This window comes from Oryza glaberrima, chromosome 12 (genome assembly GCF_000147395.1).
Source record: "Oryza glaberrima chromosome 12, OglaRS2, whole genome shotgun sequence".
In the NCBI taxonomy this organism is placed as follows: domain Eukaryota; kingdom Viridiplantae; phylum Streptophyta; class Magnoliopsida; order Poales; family Poaceae; genus Oryza; species Oryza glaberrima.
This window is the reverse complement of record NC_068337.1, coordinates 3,547,044-3,569,269: the sequence shown is the minus strand read 5'-3', so window position 1 is coordinate 3,569,269 and position 22,226 is coordinate 3,547,044. Positions and strand designations below refer to the sequence as shown.

Genomic DNA, 22,226 nt, shown 5'->3' with positions numbered 1-22,226 from the left:
CTCCTACGTCGACGCAGATGGCGTCGCCGACGCCACCACCATCCCAAGCCGCGCCGCCGAGCCGAGCAGCCTTCCCCACCCATGCCAGCGCCGTCCCCGTCCCCAGCCGCGCCAGCGCCGGGGATCCATCTCCTCCACGCAAGTCAACTAAATGGTCACAGGGGCAATTTTGACACACCACGGTGGAAATCATTTGCAAATCAGCTAATTTGGTCGAAATGGCAAAGTAGCAATGTGGCGTCGTCCGAAGATGGCATTATAACGAAGCCACAATCCGAAGTGGCATTCTGGCGAAACCCCATCCCGATGATGGCTAAATGTCAATTTTCTCGTTGCAGCCATAGCCAACTTAACAGTTCAGGACCAACAAAAGGTACTACCTTCATCAAAATAGTCTTAGGTTCACTAGTGATGCACACACAACACCTGAAACGCCTAATTAATAAACATATATATATATAGAGTAAAGAGCAAAGGAAATTGTGTGTTTTTAGAGTTTATATGATATGTGCAGATACAATTACAATATAGTAATTGTTTTAATAAAAAAAACATAGTTTATTGAAGTTTACCATATGTTGGGCTCTGTGGTTGACTAGGAATGATATAGTTTTTGACAAATCACCATCTATCTCATATATGCAGGTAATTTTCAGGGCAACATATTGGCTCCGATTTTGGGCATAGCTGCAAATGTGTAAAGATGATCGAGAGCTTATGAAGGTTGCATGTCGTAGGCTTGAGACAACGGTCACGTAACTCCTTGCAAACTATGGATGGAGATTCACAAATAGAATTGAATAAATGTGCTCTCATTATCTTAGTTTGATCTTTTATTTTGTTGGGTGTGTTTAATTCATTTGAACTGCACTCAGTGTTTGGATGTTACTTTTGTAATAATTGGCTGTAGCTCTGATGAGCAAAGGCCGTGATGTTTTATTCCATTATCTAAAAAAAATTGAAGTTTACCCATAAGTTTCATGTCACACGAAGTTGAGATGACACAATTATTTGCTAGTGTAACATAAATTTTGTTTAAGATTCTTATATTGACGTGCAAAGATTTGATACTTTTAATTAAGTTGTTGCCTTGTTCTAAACTTGTTTGCTCTCCATGTCGACAAATGATAATAAGATGTCGACAAATGATAATAAGATGAGTACGTAAACTTAAATTATCCTTAGTTTTAGGGCCCTTCTTCTTCGAGGGGACGCATAGGATCTCTGACATTTCATTAATATTACGAGATAAAAACTATAGACCACCTCAAAACAGACCATCAAAGTTCTCAAAAAAAAAAAGGAGACCATCAGTCCATAGGGGAAGAATTACATAGAGTTTTAGGAAATGGAAAGCCACTAGCATCAGCAAACGGCGTAAAATCATCCAAGTTGGATTTTCTTGGGCTTCTTCCCACGCCTTGTACATTGTGATGATCGAGTCCACCACTCCTTGTACTGAGCCGTAAGCTGCATTGAAAATTCTAGCATTTCTTTAGAGCCGAATTCCTCAAGTCATCATATTAACACCATATTGAGTCCACCACCTGATGATCGAGGCCCCCTTCTTTTCATCTAGTTCATCAAATTAACGCCGCTTATTATTTATTGAGTTTATTTCCTAAAATATTTAATTTATCCTTAGTCAAGTAGACAATCCATATCAATAATTTGATGAGTAATAAGTAGCACAAGTTTATTGCAGGTAAGCTTATCTTTGGCTTCTACATGGGCAAGCCTTGTGGGGAACTCTTTTTATTTCTCGAGGAACGCCCCTTTATTCATTAAAATGCCAAGTTAATGATTATGAAAAAACTATTAAAACATTTGATAGCATGTGTATTGAGTATATGTATTCCGTTGAATAAGCTCTCAACCGAGTCTAAATCCATCATACGAACAATTAATACCTACACTATTCATGCCATGCCATGATTTGTCTTTTTTTTTCCAATGTGTATATCATGTTTAAACTTTGGCTGTTCAGTAGAGTGATAAATGCCACTATACTCCATATTATCAAAATTATTTTGGGGCATTAAATTAATTTTCTATCTCCTAAGTAAACTCATCCAAATTAGAGGCCCCATCGTTTGGCTTTTTTCCCTAATAAGCCAAGGAAAAAAAAGAATTTATAGGTAAAACTTATATATATATATATATATATATATATATATATATATATATATATATATATATGTTCTGAGTGATTTAAAAACCAATGCTGAAAAAGAAACAACGTTACAAATATCTCAAATTTAAGTTTAAAACTTTAAAATTTGGCCTTTTCTTTGGCTGATTAGGCCATCCGATGGGTGTGGATTAATTGAAGAACTATGGTGCGTATAAGACCCAAACGAAGTACTCCATAGTCGATATATCATTAAAAATTAGCCATTATTATTACATATCGACGTTCAAGCGTCGTGTATATATACATGCAAAATTTTGCAGCAACCATGCAAATCCGTAGATCATTACAAAACCTTACGACAAATCTACCAAAGCATCCTTGTACAGATGGGAGGAGCCAAACATCTAATGAAACCAAAAAAACAAAGATCTAGAAAAACCTTGTAAAATACAGCAACCATGATGCATCCTCCGATGTCCATATGTCTAAGCAGATTGGCAGCATCTATTTTCAGAGTTTTCAGAGAAGCTTCTTGTGATCTAGAAAACCTTGTAAAATACAGTACCCATGATGCATCCTCTCGATGTGCTAATATATATATATGTTCATAGTTTTCAGAGAAGCTTCTTGTGATCCTAATTCTCGCAAAGCACTTACTAATATATACTACCTCCGTTTTTTAATAGATAACGCCGTTGACTTTTTCTCACATGTTTGACCATTCGTCTTATTAAAAAAAATTACGTAATTATAATTTATTTTGTTATGAGTTGTTTTATCACTCATAGTACTTTAAGTGTGATTTATATCTTATTCTATCGAGGGAAGACCCTCAATAGCGGGGAGTCGTGAGACCCCCCTTTCGTGAGTTCGGCCGGGGGCGGAGGCTCGTCTCTCGGAAGTCGCCTGCTCGTCCCTAGGACTACCGGCTAGCTTGCACGCAGTCGGATTATACAGGTTCGGGCCGCTATAGAGCGTAACACCCTACTCCTGTGTTTGGGATTATGGATGAGTTTTACAAGGGTTTCTTCACTCCAGAGAGCGCACTTGCTTTCTCTCTTCTGGAGTTCAGGTATTCTGGACGTCGTCCTCTTTTTCAGTGGGCAGGGTCCTCCTTTTATAGCTTAAGGGGATACCACATGTGCCGCCTCTACCTACCCTCTATGGGGGGAACCCCACTCCACTCTTTTTTTTTGGCTTCAAACTCTGCCTTCTCCCGGAAGCTAAGCAATAACCGTTTCTTGAGCGGAACCCGGCGCCATCCCCCGTCTGACACGGGGGACAGCCCTGTCATTCCCACATAAATGAACGGTGACATGTAACAGCCCTTCCTCGAGTGACGCCCGGATGTGACGGGTCCCACTCCCACTCCGCCAGGGACAAAGGCGACGTGAGGACATGACTGCCCTATCCATCGGATGTGGCGGAGACGGGCCGGTCACATCCGATGGACAGGGTTAGCTGGGCGCGCCGCACGTCTGCCCTGACCGCATTAAATGCGGTGAAGGGCAGTTGGGGCGTTGCACATTTATGGCTGTTCAGCCTGCGTTCGCCTCTTGCTCTCTCCCTCTGCCGCGTGGCGGCCGGGTGAGGGCCTCGAGGCGAAGGCGTGGGAGAGCCCGAGGGGGTGACGTCATGCCCTGAGGCCCCCCCCCCCCGCCGCTTCTACGACTCGCATGGCGCACGAGAGGGGCCAACCTGCAGAGTCATGTGGCCGGAGGGAAAGTAATTCCCCTCTACTTCTCATACCCCCGGGCCCATATCTCCGACAGTAGCCCCCGGCGCTATATCAGATATCGATTTCTCAGGATCGTTCTGTCATGGCGCCTCACGACTCCTCAAGCTGGGGTTGTGGGCCCGGCAGGGAATCCAAAAGGATATCATCGCGTGGCCAGGTTGGCGCACCAACCATGACAGCGGTTTGACCGCCTCTGACTGCGCTTATGATGAAGATGCTTGAGGCGCGATAACCGGGGGGTCACTTAGACCACGCCTCGATTCTCTCGCCTGCTACTCCTGCGACGGTAGCGGTGATGGTTTGCCCAACTTGCGCTTTTGGCCGTTGCACACTCCACCTCGAGTGTGCCACTGACAGGCGCACTAAAGGTGGAAATAGACGCAACGGGCGACGTGATGATTGGGCGCAGGATGCGGAGAGACGAATGCGGGCGCGAAGATCGTGAGGGCAGTTATGGGGGCGCGAAACGAGGAGGCGAGCACAGATGAGGCGAGGATAAAAGGGGCGGAGGAGGAGACTCTGCCTTCTTCCTTTCGCCAATCGCCCACTCGTTCTTTCGCTTCTCGAACTCTAACACTCTCGCCACCTCATAATGTCTCGTACTCCTCGCTCTCCACCATCTCTCCGCCGATTGCCATGGCCCAAGACACCGGCGACGCAGTGCTCCCTTCCTCCCGCATCACGGCAGACAGGCACCTTAGCCTTCCTCGCAAGATCATGCCGGACGGTGCCGTCGTGCGGGCGGGAGAGTCGCGGCCGCGGCCGTGATATCCGGAGCGATCTGTACACCTCTTGTCTTTCACCATGGCGGGCTTGATCCCACCGTTCTCCAGATTCTTCCATGAAGTTCTGGATTTCTATGAGATTCAGGCCTTGCATCTCGCACCCAACGCCATGATGACGCTGGCCATCTTCGCATATTTGTGCGAGATGTTCATTGCGGTGCAACCGACGATGCGGTTGTTCCAGGCCTTCTTCATCCCGCAGCTGTTGCAAGGCGCAGTGGTGGGGGGATGCTACTTCCAGCCCCGACCGGGCACAGCGGGCTAGTACATCGAGAGCCACCTCCGCAAGAAATGGGAGGACTGGAAGAAGGACTGGTTCTACACCGCTTTGCCGGACCATCCACGACTTCGAGTTACCGCTGGCCCTCCCGAAAGGTCTGCCGCATGGCTGGCGACGTCGGAGCTGGGTGAGGAATACGACGCGGTGTGGGATCGCCTCAGGAGCCTGCGGAGCCTAGGCCTCACAGGGGCGATGGTCTTTGGTGATTACTTCCGCCACCGCATCGCGCCTCTCCAGGAACGATCCCGTGGAGCGTGGGAATACACTAGTCCCAACGACCCCATGCGGACACATGTGGGCGAGCGCTGGGACTAGAGCGAGGAGGACGCGAAGAGGGTGATTCGTCGGGTGCTGGGCCTAGACTCCGCTGAGCCAACACTAATCCCCGATGGGATTCTTCCTCTCTGTTGTGACCGCGATCGGGAGAGCATCCTGGCCGTGATGTCAGCCATCGGCGCCGGCAGGAACCGGTCTAGCCGAGGCGGCGCCGGCGGTAGCGCCGTCAGCAGGGGAAGCAGTGGCGTGACCGCGGGCGGTAGTCATGCCAGTGGTCCAGGCGGCGATGGCTCAAGGGCGCCCGGATCGAGCCGCGGATCTGGAGGCGAATTCGTCGGCGACCCAAAGGGGAAGCGGAAGGTGGCCTATTCCCGACCGCCCTCTCCCCCGCGTGGAGGGGGTGCCGAGCGCGCAACAGAGCCAGCGGGCCACAAGCGACCAGCCGAGCCCGAGGCTGGGCAGAAAAAGAAACGGCTCCGGAAGATAGGGCAAACGGAGCCATGCCGGGGAAGCTTCATCGAGCCCCCGAAGTGGACCTTCAACCGCTATCCCCGTAGGTACGATCATTGGCGCTCACTTCGGTGCTCTTACTTAACCCGTTCTCTTGTCCCTTTATTTTCTCTTGTTAACATGATCTGGCTTCCCTTGTAGCGAGATTCCTTCTCAGGGAATTTCAGGGTCCGACCCCTCGCATGGGCAATCTGGGCCCGGCCAATCTAAGGCCGCGGGGGTCTTCGCGGCCTCGCGGCGGGGCCCAGAAGTCACACACTGGGCCTGATCCCGAGCGACCCTCAGGCGGAAACCGACCTGCCGCGGGCGATAGGAGCGGCGACGCTCCTCCCGAGGGAGATTCCGGGACCAGGGCCTACGCGGAGCACTACTCAGGATCAGGGGGTGAAGGAAGACGCGGCCCAAGAGCCGAAACCGGAGGTGGCCCCGAGCCGGAGGTTGAGGCCGAGGCCGAGGGCGGTCCCGAGCCCGAGGCCGAGGCTGAGGCCGAGGGCGGTCCCGGACCCGAGGCTGAAGCTGAGGCCGAGGCCAGTCCCGAGCCCGAAGTCGAGGCCGAGGCTGAATCTACCCGAGGACCCGAAGCGGGGGGTGAGAGGGACAGCCGTTCCCCCTTGCGCTTGGGGCGCCCTCGAGGCTGGTCTCGCAGAAGTGGGGCCGAGAACAGCCCCAGTCTCGCGGAGGATCCAGCAGCACACCGTCGTCTCGGGGGCGGACCGCGGCCTTTCCCTCCTCGACTCCGGCGAGCATGGAGCCACTTCTGTAGGTGCTCGCCGCCGCCGACTCCACTGTACGAGAAGGGCTGAATACCCAAGTTCAAGCCCTGGCGGAAGAGCGGATGGCCCTGGATGCAGAGTGGGCCCAGCTCACCGCGGACCACGCGCGGGTCGAGGAGGGGAGTCACGCTGTGGACGACATGGTGAGGATGGGACGCAAAATGCACCAAGCCCAACTAGCAAAAATCCAGGCGCGCGAGGAGGTACTGGACTCCATCATGCGGGAGACGGAGGAGGAGCGGCAGGCGGCGCTGATCGCCTCGAGCGTCCTGGACGAAGCGCTGGGCGACATCCGCCTCCAGTATGAGGCTCACACCGAGGACTTGGCGAAGAGGATCAGGGACGCGCGCGGCATCCTCAACGCAGCCGCTGCCCACGAGCGGCGGGCATCGGAGGCTGACGCTTCCCTGCGGGCTCGGACGTCGGCACTCGAGGCTGAGCGCAAGGCCTTGGATGACCGTGCTCACTCCGCGCAGGAGTTTGAAGTCCTCGATCGGAACTAGCGCGAGCAAAACGCGCGCTGCGAAGAACAGGCGCGGCGGGCCCAGGAGCTGGAGGAGCGAGCGCGCCTGCTAGATCAGCGGGAGTCCACCTTGGCCGCTCATGAGAGAACGGCGGCGGAGGTGGAGGCTTCCCTTCGCCTCCGTGAAGAGGCCGTGGCCGAGCGTGACCGGATCACTCTTGCCGCGAAAGGTTCCGCGGATCGCCGCGCGGAAGAACTATGGCTGTGGGAGAAGGCAAGCCGGGAGCGGGATGCCGCACTTGCCGAGCGCGAAGCCGAGGTGAGCCGCCGCGAGGTAGCTTCGCGTCGGCTGAGTGAGCAATTCGCGAGAGGCGAGAAGGCTGTTGCCGGGCGCGAGGCTCGTCATCTGGAGAGCGCCCGCGCTGAGCGCGCGACGATAGTGGCGAAGACCTCCGAGCTGGAGGCCCGGGAGAAGAACTTGGCAACGAGCGGGCCGTCCGGCGGCACGGAGTTGGCTAGCCAACTTGCCACGGCTCGGAGCACCCTCGCCGACCTGGAGCGCCTGGTGCAAGATCAGGCTGGGGAGATCGCGGCTCTCCGCCTCACCAACGAGCTTGGGCCCGGGCAGCTCTCCGACGCAGTCAACCGGCTGGAGCGCGCGGGGCGTCGAGTCCGCATCTCCGTGCGCCGGGACAGCAAGCTTCCGCCCACGCAGCCGTCACTCGCACTTCGGCTGAACGGGCTAGCGGCGGACCTGGAGAGGCTAGAGGAGGAGGTCGGCAAAACCATAAAGTCTTCGTCGGCTTCTTTGGCGCGGGCTGCGATGGAGCTGGTCCTTGCGAGCCACCAAGCGCGTGACCCCGACTTCGTGCCGTGGCGTGCGCTTGAAGATTTTCCCCCAGGGACCGAAGCAAGGGCCCGGGAGCAAGTCCGGGAGGCGGCCGACGCGATCGTCTCGAGCTTCGAGGGGTCGGCCCCCCGGTTCACCTCCGGGCTTACCTCGGGCGAGGAGAGCGGAAGCGGGGACGATGACGGCGGCGACGACTGGGACGACATCGTTAGCGGCGCCGGTCTCGGGGGGTCGGGCACTCCATGACCGCTCACGCTTCTTATTCCCTTTTGCTGTGTGCCTGTAGCAAGCACCTTTTGTATCTAGGCCATCATGCCATCCTGTTTTGTTCTGCAATTGAAAACTCTTTAACTCCTTTTACTCTTTTGCCTTTTCTATCGGATGCCTGTAACATAGAGAGAAGAAAAAAACCCAGACATAAAGGTATAATTAGACTGCCTGTGATCGAAATGCCGCTTTTACCCCATCTCCCCCCTTCGGGCTTGTTCTAGCGAAAAGGTAAAATCCGCGCTCGGTCCGTGGTGCCTAAGTGGTGAAAGGCAAGACCGTCGCCCCGAGGGAGCCGCCCAGCGGGAATGGCCAGACCGGGGCTACGACGACCGGGGCTCGGGGACGGCCGTGTGTAGGCCCTTCTGAGCCCCCGGGGTTCGGCGCAACCCGGGGCGCGGCCCGCGTTTGTGCTCCCTTTCGGCGGTTTTCAGGTCGCCCCACGGCACTTAGGGCTCAGAGTAAGCGCGAACTATCCGTTGAACCAGGACAAGCCAGAGGAAAGAGAGAGCAAAAGGGGGGCATAACGGGCTTCGCACTAAGTAGAAAAATTCATTGCTTGTAAAGGGAAAAAGATACACAGTGGCAGCCCCCGGCCAAGCCCACACAAACCGAGGGGTTGTGCGGGGGTTGGCCCGAGCTCCTTGGAAAGCAAAAAATCTCGATGCTATGGATAGAAGCGACGAAGGTGTTCGATATTCCAAGGGTTAGGCAACTCTGTGCCATCCTCTGTGGTTAGTCAAACGGAGCCTGGCCGGGGAACGCCGATAACTTTGTATGGCCCTTCCCACATTGGCGAGAGCTTGCTCAGCCCCAGACACGATTGCACACGGCGTAGGACGAGGTCGCCAACTTGCAGTGACCGGGCCCGGACGTGGCGCTGATGATAGCGCCGTAGGCTTTGCTGGTAGCGCGCGGCACGCAGGGCCGCACGCCTTCTCCGTTCTTCGAGATAATCGAGATCGTCGCGGCGAAGATCATCCTGGTTGGCCTCATTGTACAGCGCGACGCGAGGCGATCCAGGGAAAGCTCCGAGGGTAGGACCGCTTCGGCCCCGTACACCAGGAAAAATGGCGTTTCCCCAGTGACGCGGCTTGGAGTGGTCCGATTTGCCCACAACACGGCGGGCAATTCCTCGAGCCACGAATCCCCGTGTTTCTTCAAGACGTTGTACGTCTTGGTCTTGAGGCCTTTGAGGATTTTGGCGTTGGCCCGCTCGACTTGGCCGTTGCTCTTGGGGTGGGCGGGCAAGGCAAAGCACAATTTGATGCCCATGTCGTCACAGTAGTCGCCAAACAGCTCACTGGTGAACTGGATGCCGTTGTCTGTAATGATGCGGTTGGGCACTCTAAATCGTGACGTGATGCCCCTGATGAACTTGAGGGCGTAATGCTTGTCGATCTTGACGACCGGGTAAGCTTCAGGCCACTTGGTGAACTTGTCGATGGCGACGTACAGGTGCTGATACCCGCCTTGAGCCGCCTTGAATGGTCCAAGGATGTCTAGTCCCCAGACCGCAAAAGGCCAAGAGAGTGGGATAACCTGCAAGGCTTGGGCCGGCTGGTGAGTTTGCTTGGCGTGGAACTGGCATGCCTTGCATCGTCGAACCCATTCTTGGGCGTCTTGCAATGCGATCGGCCAGTAAAAACCTTGTCGGAAGGCTTTACCGACCAAAGTTCGTAAGGCCGAATGGGCCCCGCACTCACCCTGATGGGTGTCAGCTATAAGCTCGATGCCTTGCTCTCGAGAAACACACTTCAAGAGTATCCCGTTGGCGGCACGCCGGTAGAGGGTCCCTTCTACGAGGACGTACCGCTTGGAGATGCGCGCAAGCTTCTCAGCTTCTGCGCGATCCTCAGGAAGAGTACTGCCGTCGAGATACGCCCGGATGTCGGTCATCCAAATGACCTGACGAAGGGGTCGGGGTCGACCCCCTCGGGCCCCGAGGGCCGCGGGTCGCCAAGGGTCGGGGCAGAGGGCGTGTCGTCGCGGTCCCTCGAGGGGTTCAGTCGCGTCGATGGCTGCGCAAGTCTTTCTTCAAAGGTCCCCGGGGGGAGTGGGGCTCGTGCCGACGCAACACGCGACAACTCATCAGCGACTGTGTTGTCGCGTCGGGGCACGTGCCGGAGCTCGAGTCCGTCGAAGTGACGTTCCATGCGCCGCACTTCTCGGACATATGCGTCCATTTGTGGGTCAGTGCACTGGTACTCTTTGGACACTTGATTCACGATCAGCTAGGAGTCACCTAGGACCAGGAGACGGCGGATGCCCATTCCGGCCGCCGCCCTCAATCCCGCGAGGAGTCCTTCGTATTCCGCCATGTTGTTCGTGGCTCGGAAATCGAGCCGAACGACGTATTTAAGGACGTCCCCGCTTGGCGAAGGCAGCGTGACTCCGGCACCTACACCTTGAAGGTTGAGGGAGCCGTCGAAATGCATAATCCAGTGCCCATCATGAACGTCGGCATTTGGGTCCTCTTCGTCTCCGGGGAGGGAGGGGACGTTGGGTGGAACAGGTTCGTCCACTGGGGTCTACTCCGCGATGAAGTCAGCCAGGACTTGGCTTTTGATCACGTGCCGTGGTTCAAAGTGCAGATCGAACTCAGCCAGCTCGATGGCCCACTTTACAACCCGTCCAGTGCCCTCTCGGTTGTGCAAAATTTGGCCGAGAGGGTACGATGTCACTACGGAAACCCGATGCGCTTGGAAATAGTGGCGCAACTTCCTTGAGGCCATTAAAACTGCATAAAGCATTTTCTGAGCCTGTGGGTACCGGGTCTTCGCATCCCGAAGTGCCTCACTGACAAAGTAGACGGGCCGCTGCACCTTTCGGCGGGACCGGTTCGTGTTGTCAGGGGCAGATGATCTGGGGCGCCCCTGCTCGGGGGCCTCGGGGGGATCTCGGACTGCTTCGAGATCATCAAGCCCAGGGCCACCTGCCAAAGCCTCCACTCCTCCCTTGGGGGCCTCAGGGCCCTCCCTGGGGCAGGAAGCTTTGGGCGCTAGACCTTCGGGGGACGAGGGGCCATCGCAGGCCGGAGGGCCCTCCCGTTCGCCTTCCTCACGCTCAACTATTAGGGCGGCACTCACCATATGGGGGGTCGCGGCCAAGTAGAGTAGCAATGATTCCTCCGGTCCCGGGGCTACTAAGATGGGGAGGGGGGGAAGTGAGGTAAGCTTTCAGCTGATTGAGAGCTTGCTCAGCTTCCTCCGTCCATACAAACGGCCCGGAGCGCTTTAAGAGTTTGAATAGGGGCAGCGCCCTCTCACCCAGTCTCGATATAAACCGACTCAGGGCGGACATGCATCCAGTGACGCACTGCACATCCCTAAGCTTGCTGGGGAGGCGCATCCTCTCTATCGCACATATTTTCTCAGGATTTGCTTCTATGCCTCGGGAAGAGACTAGAAAACATAGAAGTTTCCCCGCCTGCACACCGAACACACACTTATCGGGGTTCAGCTTTACGCGTGTGGACCTAAGACTATCAAAAGTTTCGGCCAGGTCTTGTAGCAACGTGTCCTGGTGGCGTGTCTTCACTACCAGGTCATTGACATACGCCTCTACATTGCGCCCTATCTGATTACTTAAAGTAATACGAGTCATGCGCTGAAGAGTAGGGCATGCATTCTTCAACCCAAAAGGCATATTTGTATAACAAAAAGTACCCACAGGTGTAATGAAAGCGGTTTTTTCCTCATCTTCCCTAGCCATACGAATCTGATGGTACCCAGAGTATGCATCCAGAAAACACAAAAGGTCGCACCCCACAGTGGAGTCGACTATTTGATCTATGCGTGGCAAAGGGAAGGGATCTTTGGGGCATGCCTTGTTGAGGTCAGTGTAGTCGATGCACATCCGTAGCTTGCCATTGGCCTTCGGGACGACCACCGGGTTTGCCAGCCACTCCGGGTGGATCACCTCTGGAATGAAATCAGCCTCCAGGAGTCATGCCACTTCCTCCCTGATGAAGGTCTGCCGCTCCGGGGCTTGAAGCCGCACCTTCTGCCGGACAGGTCGTGCATCCGGCCGCACGGTAAGGCGGTGCTCGATCACCTCCCTGGGGACCCCGGGCATATCCGACGGTTTCCACGCGAAAACATCAGAATTTGCCCGCAGGAAGGAGACGAGCGCACCTTCCTATTTGGCGTCCAAAGTTCCGCCAATCTTGGCGGTCTTGGACAGGTCGTCGCCAAGGGGAATTTCCTTGACGGGCACCTCGTCAGTCGAGGTGAGGCGCTTCTTGGAAGCGCCGGACGCAGAGGTCTCAGGGGCCTGTGGTTCCGTGGCCACCGCCAGGTTGCCTGCGCGCTGCTCCGCGCAGGCGAGGGCAACCTTGACATCACTAAAAATGGTGATGGGGCCAGCAGGACCCGGCATCTTCATCTGGAGGTAGGCGTAATGGGTGGCGGCCATGAACTTCACCAACGCGGGTCTGCCCAGAACCGCGTTGTAGGGCAGATTGAGATCCGCCACATCGAAGTCGATCCGCTCAGTGCGGAAGTTGGTGGAGTCGCCGAAAGTCACCGGAAGCTCCACGTGGCCAAGCGGCCACGTGTGCCCCGGAGTGACGCCAATGATTGGGAGCGACGGCTGAAGCTTCATCCCCGGGGCTTTGAGCGCATCAAAGGCAGTCGGGGAGATGATGCTCAGACTGGCCCCGCCATCCACCAGCACACGCTTCATCTTGACATTGAGGATGGTCGGGGAGACCACCAGGGCCAACTTCCCAACCCGAGCGAGCACCGTCGGATGGTCGCTCTGGTCGAACGTGAGCTTCACCTCCGACCAACGCGCCTTCCGGACCGCCTCATGCGTGGGAACAGCAGTCAGAAGCTCTCGTCTCATGGCCTTGAAGCTTCGGCGAGAGGTGTGAGCGCAAGCCCCCCCGTCGAGCGTGGCGACGGTACCCTGAGGTATCTGGAAATCCAAATCTTCACTGTCTCCGCCTTCATCGGCGGGGGACTTGTTCTTGGCCTCCTCTCGCCGGTCTCCGGTTGAGGTCGCGGGGGCCTTGTCCTCCCGTCGACCCTGCCGCTTTTCCCCATCAGCCTTTCGGAACCGCTCGGTCAAATTCTTGACCGAGCGGCAATCAGCGAGACTGTGGCGGTAGGTGTTGTGTACCGAACACCACTTGTCCGCCGACCGGCCCTCACCGGAGGGAACAGTGGGGCTCGGCTTATCGCCAGTGGCCTTTCCTTTGCGTAGGGCCCGCGTGGGCCCGTCTGCCGCAAGGACATGACCTTCGTCATCGGAAAGGACTGTTTGCCTCTCCTATCTCGCCGCTTAGAGCGGGGGGCAGACTCGGGGGTAGCCGCAGCCGCCGCACCGGTGCCGGGAGAGTTCCAGGCCCACGCCTTCTCCTTCCGGGCCACCTTGTCCGCCAGCTCGAAGAGCTCGGCAGTGGTCTTGGGCTCCTTGGAGGCGATCTTCTCCAGCATGCGATTATGTCGCATGCCGTTCCAGAATGCATATACAACCGCGTGGGCTGGAATGCACGGAATGGTGTTGCGGACCGACAGAAGCGCTGTATGTATGAACGGTGGGACTCATCATCCTTCCGCCGTACAGCGTGTAGGTCCGCCTCTTCCCCCGGGCGGGGATATGTGCCCTGGAAGTTTGTGATGAACTGCTGGCACAGGTCCTCCCAGGAGTGAATGGAGTCGGCGGCGGCGACTTGGTTCAGGCTGAACCTTGTCGATCTTCATCTCTTCCTCTACTACCTCTCTTGCTACTATCTCTACTGCAGCTACTAGGGCAATCCAGTCTCTCTATTAGCTTGTATCCCTATTCTTATTCTACCTTGTTCTAGTCAAACACTTCCAAGTTGAAATTGAGAACTACCGTTGTTTGATTCTAGTGAAGAAGGTTGCTAACAATCTGGTATCAGAGCTACTCGGTTCGTGGGATTTCTCGTCATGGAGGTCTTAGGAAGGCAGCGGTGCAAGGTGGAGGAAGAATTGCGCAAGGGGGGTGTTCAAGAATCTAGCGCACACAACCTGTTCGACAGAATGCCAAGCCAACATAAGGTGTTCAATGATGATGAAAGGATAGCAGAGCCCGTTCCCATCAAGTCCACCATGAACAAGGAGGGAATATCCATGGACGAAGCTTTAGATCGGATTCTTGAGAGGTTTGAGTTGATGGAGGCCAACCGTAGACAAGAGGAGAAGTTCAATCAAATACTACAGAAGTTGGAGGAGGTAGAGGCTCGTAGGAGCAAGGCTGCCGAGGAGACAATTGCAGCCATCAGGGCAACCACCGCTGTCCTCAAGGCTACATCACCTACAGCACCCATGGCACCACCTACTCCAGCGCCTACCAAGTGTTTGACTGAATGCCCCAACAACAACCTCACTTGGGCGACGGCGATTTCAAGTCACATTACTGAGGATACTGCTCCAACAGTTGCCTGGGAGCTAGGAAACAACAAGGACAAGGGCCACGCCTCATGCGTCGTCACCAAGGACTCACCCAAGGTCACGCCCACCATGTGTTCGATGAAATGCTCCGGTCCTATCGTCGAGCCTGATCTCACTGTGGCTGCAGTGGTTACGTCCGCCACCACTGCCGCGGCCTCTATGGAGTTGGTAGCTGCTGGGAACGCAATCGGTGCCACTTACATCAACAATCTTGACCACCCCAAGGTGACGCATGCTAAGTGTTCGATGTCTGGCTCCGGCGTCAAACGGGGCACTGAACAAGTTGTGCTTGCATTCCCACTCATGGCTAGCCCTGTGGAGTTCACGAAATCATTGGTGGAACCATCTCCACCCACGGGGCTGAAGCTTGGTGCTGCCATCTGCGTGGGAGATCAGGTGCCTATGAAGTGTTCGATGAAATGTACTGAGAGTGACAACAAGCCACTGATGGAACACCCCAAGAGAAACCCATGGCCACTTGCTTGGTTAGGATGGAAGAAGTGGTATGTGTCCTGGACTGCAGTCAATTATTCTGAGATGCGATTTTATTTCATTCCACCATGGCCACCGCCACTTAAAGTAGGTTGGCTTGCATTGATATTTTCTAAATTTGGAGCAGCTCATACTGACATGATGGATATAATGTTGCATTGGACTGATATGAAACCATGGCCTCCACCAAATCAAAATTTGAGAAGTATCATGGTGCATCTATTTGCTTGGAAGCATTGGAAAGTTAGTGTAGAAGTGAGTCTCTTTGCTTGGAACACTAAACAATACATGAATAGTGTGCTACTTATTACAGTTGGCACCAAATGGTTGATTCACTCTGCAGTCAAGGACTGTTTTCTCCAAGGCAAGCCATTCAAACTTGTGGACCCATTGGAACTCATGCAAGTAATTTTGGTGCTATTAGTGCGGGATCCAGATGCTGAGATGTTTCAGAATGGCAGCTACTCTCTACAACCAGAAAATTATCAATTAACTAACTGCTTGGTGGCAAGACTATTGAAGCAAGGTAATCTGAAAAAGGTACTCGATAGTGTGGATCAGAGCAAAAACATTAAGAAGAGTGATGTTGATGTTGGCGAGGACAATCCTGGTAATATTAGTACTGCAGCAAAAATGTTCATTGATGGTCTTGGTATCAAGGAAGATTCAGAGATGCTATGTCCATCAGCCCAATACATTGATAATTGACCTACTAAGCTGCTGGATGAGATAAGAAACGGGTGCAATATATATCTGTTAGTAGCACTAATAGATGATGAGCTTAATCCATGGTGTTTCCTCATAGATAAGAGATGGTATGATATTTTGGTGCTTCTATTTTTTACTGGGGCTACATGGAAGGTTGAAAGCTATGCACTTCCAATTAAAGATGTTATCCATATGGTTGTTTATTTTGTGCAACCTTTGCAAGGTATTCTGCTCCAAACAAGGCAAGGAAAAATAGAGCATCCTATCATTTTGGACATAACTTCAGCAACTCAAACTGTCAAGTTTTTGCTCTGTTACAAGTCAACTATTAAGATCCACCCAAGTTGTTCTTCCATGGTACAAATTTCTGCCAGTAAATTCAGAGCTTGTGGGAAGGAGAACATATGCTACATGCTTCTATTGCTTGTATTGAATATTGGTGACTGCACTTCTCTGAGGTCCACTTCCTATATGCTACATGCTTCTAGTGCTTGTGCTGAATATTGGTGTCTTCACTTCTCTGAGGTTGTCCAACATGCAATTTGTATTGGATGGATTATCAATTGGGCTATTCTTTTTTGGATGGAGCAAGCTGTATGTTCACCAAGGATTATTTTGCAAATGCCATGGGATCCAGTGGTGGTAAGCTTTTCATAGCTTCAGGCTGTCGGCTTGGGGACAAGCCGGATTCAAAGGAAGGGGTATTGTTAGGAATTGGGCCGGCTGCACTACGACCCAACACAGTGAGTAGCCCAATCCTTGGCCCAAGCAAGCCCAACAGAGAGCTAGAAAGGAAGGGATGCTGCACTCTCAGGAAAAGGAACAGAACAGAGATCAAACAGGCATCAGCGGCTTCGGCGGCGGCGACTTGGTTCAGGCTGAACCTTGTCGATCTTCATTTCTTCCTCTACTACCTCTCTTGCTACTATCTCTACTGCAGCTACTAGGGCAATCCAGTCTCTCTATTAGCTTGTATCCCTATTCTTATTCTACCTTGTTCTAGTCAAACACTTCCAAGTTGAAATTGAGAACTACCGTTGTTTGATTCTAGTGAAGAAGGTTGCTAACAAGGATCTCTGGCTCCACGATCGGCACCAGCCTATCCTCCTGCATCCATCCATCCATGCATTTGATGAAATGATAGCATCAGGCGATCGGTTTAAGCTTTTGGGTTAAATTGATTGATGTTCTAATGCCAATATCAGTATCGATCGATCAACTTATAATTTTAGGTTGAATTAATTGGTTAATGATACTATTAATCAATCAGTATAAGGCTTTGGGATGAACTGGAGGGTTCTAGGATGCCATGTCAATGGTCGACTGGTCAATCAATTTAAGCTTTTGTGTTTAACTGTCCGATGTTGTAACACTGTGTGGGTGGATTGTTGTTCAGTTTAAGATTTTGGTTTAAACTGGTTGGTATTCTGATGCAATGCGAGCAACAATCGATCAGCTTGAGCTTTAAGCTTTTAAATCGAACTGGCTGATACTGTGACACCATGTTAGTGGCGGTTGATCGGCTTAAACTTTTGTGATGAATGGCTGATGACACTATTCTAATTGGTTGGTCGATCGATATTTAAGTTTTTGAGATAATCCATGAAATGCCATTGACAAGCGTCTGAGTCTCAGAAATACCATCGACAAGCGTGAGTTCCAAGAAATGCCATCGTACAAACGATTTTGTCCCAAAAATACCATCGTCGTTATGGTTCCGTCCATTCCGCGCCGTTAAGTCCTATAGGATGAACAGTGTATTTAACAGCACGGAATGGACGGAACCCTAACGGCGATGGCAGTTTTGGGACAAAATCATTTGTACGATGACATTTTTTGGAACTCACACTTGTCAATGACATTTCTAAGACTTAGATGCTTATCAATGGCATTTCATGGATTATCTCTGATTGGACTGGTTGGTGCATGAAATGTCGACCAACCTGGGAGATGGCGGCGTAGCGGGCGAGGCCCCAGGCGGCCTCCTTGACGGCGAGGGCGGAGGGGCCATTGGGGATGGACACGACGGTGCGCCACTTGGCGAATCGGGCACCCTGTGGGTAGTAGGCGGCCTCGCGCAACGCGAGGCCGTCGAGCCCCTGGCACCAAGACTCGGGATCGGACCTGCCAGCGGGACGAGGCCCTTTGTCGACCTTGATCCCGGGCACGATCCCTTGCTCTGCGAGGACGTCGACGATCCTCCGGCCATCGACGGCGTACTGGTACAGCGTCTCCTCGAACAGGATGGCGCCGGAGATGTACTGACCCAGCCCCGGCGCCGTCACCAGCAGCCCCAGTCGGCCTTCTTGGGAAGGAAAGAGGATTAGAGCAGAGTTGCAGATGACATTGCTGCTTCTTTTCTTTCTCAACCTGTGTCTGAAGTTCTGAACTCTGAACTGAAGATAAACCTGAAACTAAGCTTAGTGTTCTTCCTTCTTTAGGCCTGTATTTAGTCCTGCCTGAACTGCACTGCACTGAAGTGAAGTGACTGAACCTGGTTAACCTGCTGGCTGTGCAAAGGGATACGAGTTGTGAGGTTCAGGTTGCTCTGATCAGAGCTGTCATCTTCTTTGTCTCCATGCAACTTATGCTTTGTCACACTCTTATTTCCTCAACTGTTTTGGTGGCTAATCAGAATTCCAATTCCAATTTCGTGTGCACCTTGTAAAATACAGCTTCCCTAATGAAATTTTATCTTTTAGCTGTGCCTAATTATATCCATTGGAACTCTCTGAACAATCCTGGCCTCAAAATGGATCGTCACTCCTAGCTGAAAAGGGAAAATGCTTCTCTATCTGCTCCTATGGCGTCGAATGCTGTCGCTGATTTCGTTTCGGGCTTTCAGTGATGGAAACGGATGCAGCTGGGAGTCGTTTGTTGCGATGCATGCAGTGTTGTGTGACTCTGAACACTCGCAGCTGCCACTGCAGTTTCAGTGACTGGTAGCTGCTGCTGCATCTGGATTTCGAGGTGTTAATTTCTTGGGTAGCCAGCATCAACGTTGGCCACTGATTTCAGGAACTCCCTAGCTAGCAGCAATGTGATCCAAGTTAGTCCAGTCATGTCACTATCTTGCAGATGATCATCTGCCATGAGCTGATGAGTCATGAAATGGGAAACTTGTTAGTAGCATAATTTGGCTTTTGGTTAGGTCATTTTAGACAGGCCAAATTATATAGAATAGTTGGTGTAATTGTTTTAGTGGTTTGCTTAAGAATTGGTTAGCTTGACAAGGGCAGGAATTTGTGATGCATCGGGAGGTGTACAAGTTGCTGGGGAGCTGCAGAAACTAGAGAAGAAGGTTGGGATTTGGGAGGCTGCAATTCTCAGATTTTGTCAGTTCATGCAGCTAGCATGCAGCGATGGAGCTTTTGCCGATTCAATGGATGTGAGGCTTTAGTGGTTGATTTTATGTGGCTGGGGTTGGATGCATGGCTATGTTTGATGATATGCCTGTTGAAGTCTAGCCACACAGGATCACATTGTTGCCAGAGCAAGGGGAAACAAATTCTGAAACTTGGGCTGGAACAGCGTTGTAGGATGGAGGCGACTTTGGCTGAGGCGTGTATACGTCTACATGGAAGTTGTCCTTAAAAAAGGACGGTTTTGATTAGATAGAATTAATCACGGATTTGCCTAGAGTTTTCTATATATACAGTACAGCGTATTCCTTTACTATATACTATGGATTTTGCACTTGGTAGGGCTTTGGAACAATTATCATCCTATATTATTTTCTTCTACTGTTTTCATCGTACTTTTACTCTTGTTTCTTTGGCCAAATCCTAGTTATCTAGGGTGCGGTTGATCTTTACTGGTTTGCGCTGAAAATCAGTCGGGTTCTTCCACGAAAGTGAAGATCTTTACTAGTTTGCTTGAAAACTAGTCGTTCGTTATCACGAAAGCACGACGGTTATCATTGTTGTTGCATGAATCAATTTTGTGTCAACAAAACTCTGACATTTTCGTAGCAACCAATTCGTTGCGTATCTATCTGAAATATGGGATTCTACTACATAAATGAACGCATTTGACAACACATCGGCAACAGGTGGTATTCATAAATGACGGAAAACAAATGGTACATCATTGTTGTGGCTTAGGAGAAGATAAGAGAAAGTGGATGTGCTGTCTGTATGTCTGTTTATGCGTTTGTTTCATTTCTATCAGAGAACAGTTACGAACCAAACTATTGTCTCAACGACAACAAATACAAGAGAAGCTAAGTGTTACTAACTTGGTACTAAGTTAGGCTGTTTGGCAAGATTTAAACTCCTAAATTTAACTACTTCGATTTACAGTTACTTCATCTGTTTTTATATAACCGCCAGCATCATTATTTCGCTTTAACCACTAAAACTATTAAATGGTTAGGGTACAGTGATGGATTCTTCGGATTGGAAGAAATTTGGAGGGATTATGAAGGAACTAAACTAAATCAGGTAAAAAATTTATAAAATGTTTAAGTCACGATATACTTTTGATAGCATGGAATCTTTTAAGTATCTATGTGTATATTTTTGACACAGACGAGTAGTTCAAGTTTGAAGATAAATAATTATATTGTCAGTCGGAGTAAGTATTCAGAGCAAGTTTAATAGTATAGCCAACTACTAGCTACAAATCATTTATACTCAATTTAATAGCCAATTCATACAATAGCTACTTACTATAATATTAAAACTTGACCCCACCTGTCATACACACATTGCATCTTCGAATCTGTGCTGCAGCTGGCTGTAAATCTGTAGCCTGCTGCTCTTCTCTCTCCTCTATTTTATCTCTTTAAAATATGTTTACAGCTGACTTATAGGGTGCTTTGTACCTGCTCTTAAAAACAGAGTATCTGGAGTATTACACCTTACGGTCCATTTATCTCCCTGTGTGCACAAGATCCTAGGTAGACTGTTCATCTCTACCTGATTTATGTCATATTAAATAGTATATTAGTTAATAGTTGTATCATCAATATGTATAGTACTTCTTGTAATTTTGCTCAGTGTAATTATAGTACTTCTTGTAATACTCCCCCCCCCCCCCACTATCGTGGCCGACCGAATTACCCCCTAAACCCGAAAACCAGACATCGTTCACCCTCAACTTTTAATACTGGACAAATTACCCCCCTCGACCCAATCCAGAGCAATTTTGTCCTACGTGGCGTACGCTTGGCAATCCAGTCAGTATTTTATTTATTAAAAAAAATGTGGGGCCCACCTGTCATACTCCTGTTCCCTCTTCCTCTCTCTTCTCTGATTCTCTCTCTCACTCTTCCTCTCTCTCTCGGCATGCACACGGCGGTGCGAGGATGGCAGCGGACGGCGCGGTCGAGCGCACGGCGGTGCGGCCGACGGTGAGCGGGGGCGGTCGGCGCGAACGGTGGCGGCGAGGGACACGGAGGCGGCGGCAGTGTGGGACGCAGAGGCGGTCGGCGCGAGACACGGAGGCGGTCAGGGGAGGCGAAGCCGCAGCCAGGCATGTCATTGCCGTACTCGACGCTGAAGGGCCTAGAGGTGCAGGCGGCCCAGAAAAGGGCCTCGAGCTGAAGGTGGGTGGGGTTCTTGGGCGGTGTGGCGTGCCTCGAGGGCTCGAACTCGGCCGCCTTGGCGCGGAATGCCTCCAGGGTGTAGCGCTCCCCGCTCTCCCACACAAGGCGGCTTGCGGCACGGCGGTTCTTGGCGGAAAGGCCGACCTGCTGGAGGCGCGTGGGGAAGGTCGGGGAAGGGTCGGCGGCATTGGAGGAGGCGGCGGAAGGTGTCGTCCTCAGGGGGCTGGGGAAGCAGGGGCACGATCTTGCAGATGTCATAGCGGGACGCCTCGGGCTCAATCCTAAGGATCTAGGTGATGGGGTCGGCGAACTCCGCCAGCGTCAGGTCGTACTCAAGCGCCACGGGCAACGTCCGCAGCCACTCCGGCGGCTCCACCGCCGCCGCCTCTGTTTCCCGCGCCGCCTCCGCCTCCGCCTCTGAGTCCCTCTCCGTCGCCGTCCGTGCCGACCGCCCCCGCCCACTGTCAGCCGCACCACCGTGCACGCCGACCGTGCCGTCCGCCGCCGTCCCAGCATCGCCACGTGCATGCCGAGAGAGAGAGAGAGAGAGAGAGAGAGAGAGAGAATTATAGAAGAGAGAGGGGAAGAGGGGAAGAGGAGTATGATAGGTGGGTCCCACATTTTTTAATAAATAAGATGCTGACTGGATCGCCACGCATACACCATGCAGGATAAAACTGCTCTGGATTGGGTCGAAGGGGGTAATTTGTCCCGTATTGAAAGTTGAGGGTGAACGATGTTTGGTTTTCTGGTTTAGAGGATAATCCGGTCGACCGCGATAGTTCGGAAGGGGGGTAATTCGTATTTTTCCAATTAGTTAACAAGAGTTTAAAAGGAAAAAAAAAAAGAACTCAGTATAGTCTCTACATTGTATCATCAAGTAAGAGAACTCATTCTAGCTTCACAAAACTGCTTGTACTTTGATTAGTCTATCATAAAACTATATATATCTAAGAACGTGTATCATAAAACCATATATT

The 22,226-nt window shown here is 52.0% G+C and overlaps 1 protein-coding gene across 1 annotated transcript; it reads right to left on the bottom strand.

The window, feature by feature from the left end:
• Positions 1 to 1,199: 1,199 nt before the first annotated feature.
• On the bottom strand, positions 1,200 to 21,504 carry LOC127757365 (uncharacterized). The gene is made up of 3 exons (XM_052282868.1): positions 21,139 to 21,504; positions 17,642 to 18,112; positions 1,200 to 1,470 (listed from the first exon to the last, which is right to left on the bottom strand). Exons 1-3 carry the CDS (start codon positions 21,502 to 21,504, stop codon positions 1,384 to 1,386), a joined length of 924 nt encoding a protein of 307 aa, XP_052138828.1. The 3' UTR covers positions 1,200 to 1,383.
• Positions 21,505 to 22,226: the final 722 nt, after the last annotated feature.